At 34.9% G+C, this 2,287-nt stretch overlaps 2 protein-coding genes across 3 annotated transcripts in view; one reads left to right on the top strand and one right to left on the bottom strand.

The window, feature by feature from the left end:
• LOC116846844 (nicotinamidase) overlaps positions 1-2,287 on the bottom strand; it is a 512,425-nt gene that overhangs the window by 363,650 nt on the left and 146,488 nt on the right. The gene's annotated exons all lie outside the window — the stretch shown is intronic.
• The window catches only part of LOC116846847, a 1,319-nt gene continuing 900 nt past the window's right edge, over positions 1,869-2,287 (top strand). For both annotated transcript variants that reach the window (XM_032821186.1, XM_032821185.1), the window contains exon 1: positions 1,869-2,281. In XM_032821186.1, the coding sequence (XP_032677077.1) occupies positions 2,050-2,281 (232 nt within the window). In that variant the 5' untranslated portion in view covers positions 1,869-2,049. The remainder of the gene's footprint in view (positions 2,282-2,287) is intronic.

The raw sequence follows: 2,287 nt of genomic DNA on the forward strand, positions 1-2,287 counted from the left end.
TGCAGCAATTATCCGACAACAAGCTCTACCGCATATCTGGCCGCAATTTGGCAGCAAGATTTGATATAACAGATCCTGCATCAAATTTGTTATCTATTTGCCATCAAAAGTTGATAGCAAGCTCTGCTCGAAATCTGTTCGCGCAGGTTTGGCTATCTGTCGATTGAAATACATGTCTACCAATTCAATTGAAAACAGTTTAGGTTTAAATAACCACCTTTGCTTTCATTATTCTATGCAATTCATTACGTTACAATGTAGACTCACATATTTATTACTAAGCAGTTCATGTCAGAATAGACGCCTTTGCTTTTACTTATTATATTCTAAACAGTGCATTATATTACAATATAGATCCACAATATTTATTCACCAGCTCACGTCAGAATCTCTGGTTTTACATATTAGTCCTACAATTGCATTCGAATATACATGTACATGTACAATATTTATATGTAATATACATATACAATATTTATTATACAGCTCACGTCAGAATAGACGCCTCTGGTTTTACACACTATTCAAAACAATAACATTCCAATGTACATCTACTATATTTATTATGCAGCAGAATAGACGCCTCTAGTTTTATATATTATTGGAAATAATTACATTGCAATTTATATAACAATATTTTTAATGCAGCTCACGTTAGCATAGACGCCTCTGGTTTTACACATTATTCCAAACAATTACAACTTAGCGAGAACATAGACGTCGATTCGACGTCTAACCGACGTCGAAGAAGTCTAAGTTACGTCTAGTCTAAATGCACGTCTAGAAAAATGGCAATTTAGACGTCTTCTATTTTGAGTAAATTCTAATGTTTTAGAATCCATTTATAATACATTGATCATTAAAAGAGAGTTTTCGATAAAATTTCGAAATTTTATTTTGTCGATTATTTACAATCTCTCTAGACGTCTATTCGATATTGAATCGACGTCTAATATCCCAGTGAGAAATGACTTATCGATCGACGTCGAAAAGACGTCGAATCGGCGTCTATTTAACGATTTCGACGTCGATAAATAAGTCATTTCTCACTGAGGTCGCGCGCATTTTGCATAAAAAATTTATTCTAAGTGGAAACGTCAGTTTTTTTTTTTTTAGATTTCCGATTCAATTATAGTATTACAAAGATAGGAATGTCAGATTATTCGAAAAACATTAAACTGGAAGGAATGATCAAAGTTATTTTGCAAATAACTACATAAACTTTAGAGATATTAAATAAAATAGACAGGAAAATCAACGCGTGTATTTGCTAGGTACGTTATAATATACTGTGAACACTGTAAATATACATTTTATAAACATAAATTGTAAGAACATCATTGGAGTTATTGGAACACGGCGTGCCGCTCGATCGTCAGGTTAAGCAACGCAGTCAGGATGGATGGGTGACCACTTCGAATTCGAAATTATCGAGGCAGGATTTCGCGAAAGTTTTAATGTGTGTTTGACAATCTTCGGTTTCTATCAGTTTATAAGACATAAAGAAAATTAGGAATTAGTTATTTTTATGAAACAATCTAGTGAGAAATGACTTATTAATCGACGTCGAATCGACGTCGAAATGACGGTCTATTAGACATCGATAAGACATCGATAAGACGTCGAAATGACGGTCTATTAGACATCTAAATGTGGATCGTTTTTAGGTCGATATAAATCTTAATCTAGATTAGTCATAGATGGTTAGGTAAATGCCGTCCGTATATACGTGTGATCCGCATTCGATGACGCGTCACTCACACTGCTGCCTGGAGTGCGTTCGAAAACGTTTTCTGCCAGAAGCGAGTGAGGTGATCAAGGGATGTGTTGGTAGGGGTAATAAGATACTCAGGGGAATGTTGGTTTTCGAACGACTCCTAAGAGATCATAATGGATAATATAGGGTCTGTTCGTTTTCTCTGCACTATTGAACTAGTGCAATAAGTTAGAGTGAAAGAAAATATATTTGTTTCAATCTAACTTATTGCACTAATTCAGTAGTGCAGCGAAAACAAACAGACCCATAGTTCCGGTTCGCGGTTCAGAATAATGGATAATATTGAGTTACGAAAGCGTTTGATGTCTCTGCTGGCTATAATAATCAGTGACCAATTTTTGAAGTCCATTGAAAATATTACAGATAATAGTGATACAGAGGATGAAAAAAGTACTATTTGGCTGGGAAAACATCGTCACAGATTACATGGTGCATGCAAGAAACCATTGCGCATTAAAGGTTATGTTGAAAGAACCATTCAAGGCCTAAGTGAGAAGCAATTTCGTGAGT

This window comes from Odontomachus brunneus, unplaced genomic scaffold, assembly GCF_010583005.1.
Source record: "Odontomachus brunneus isolate Ranch 3 - 2012 unplaced genomic scaffold, Obru_v1 Obru_scaffold_070, whole genome shotgun sequence".
NCBI lineage: Eukaryota > Metazoa > Arthropoda > Insecta > Hymenoptera > Formicidae > Odontomachus > Odontomachus brunneus.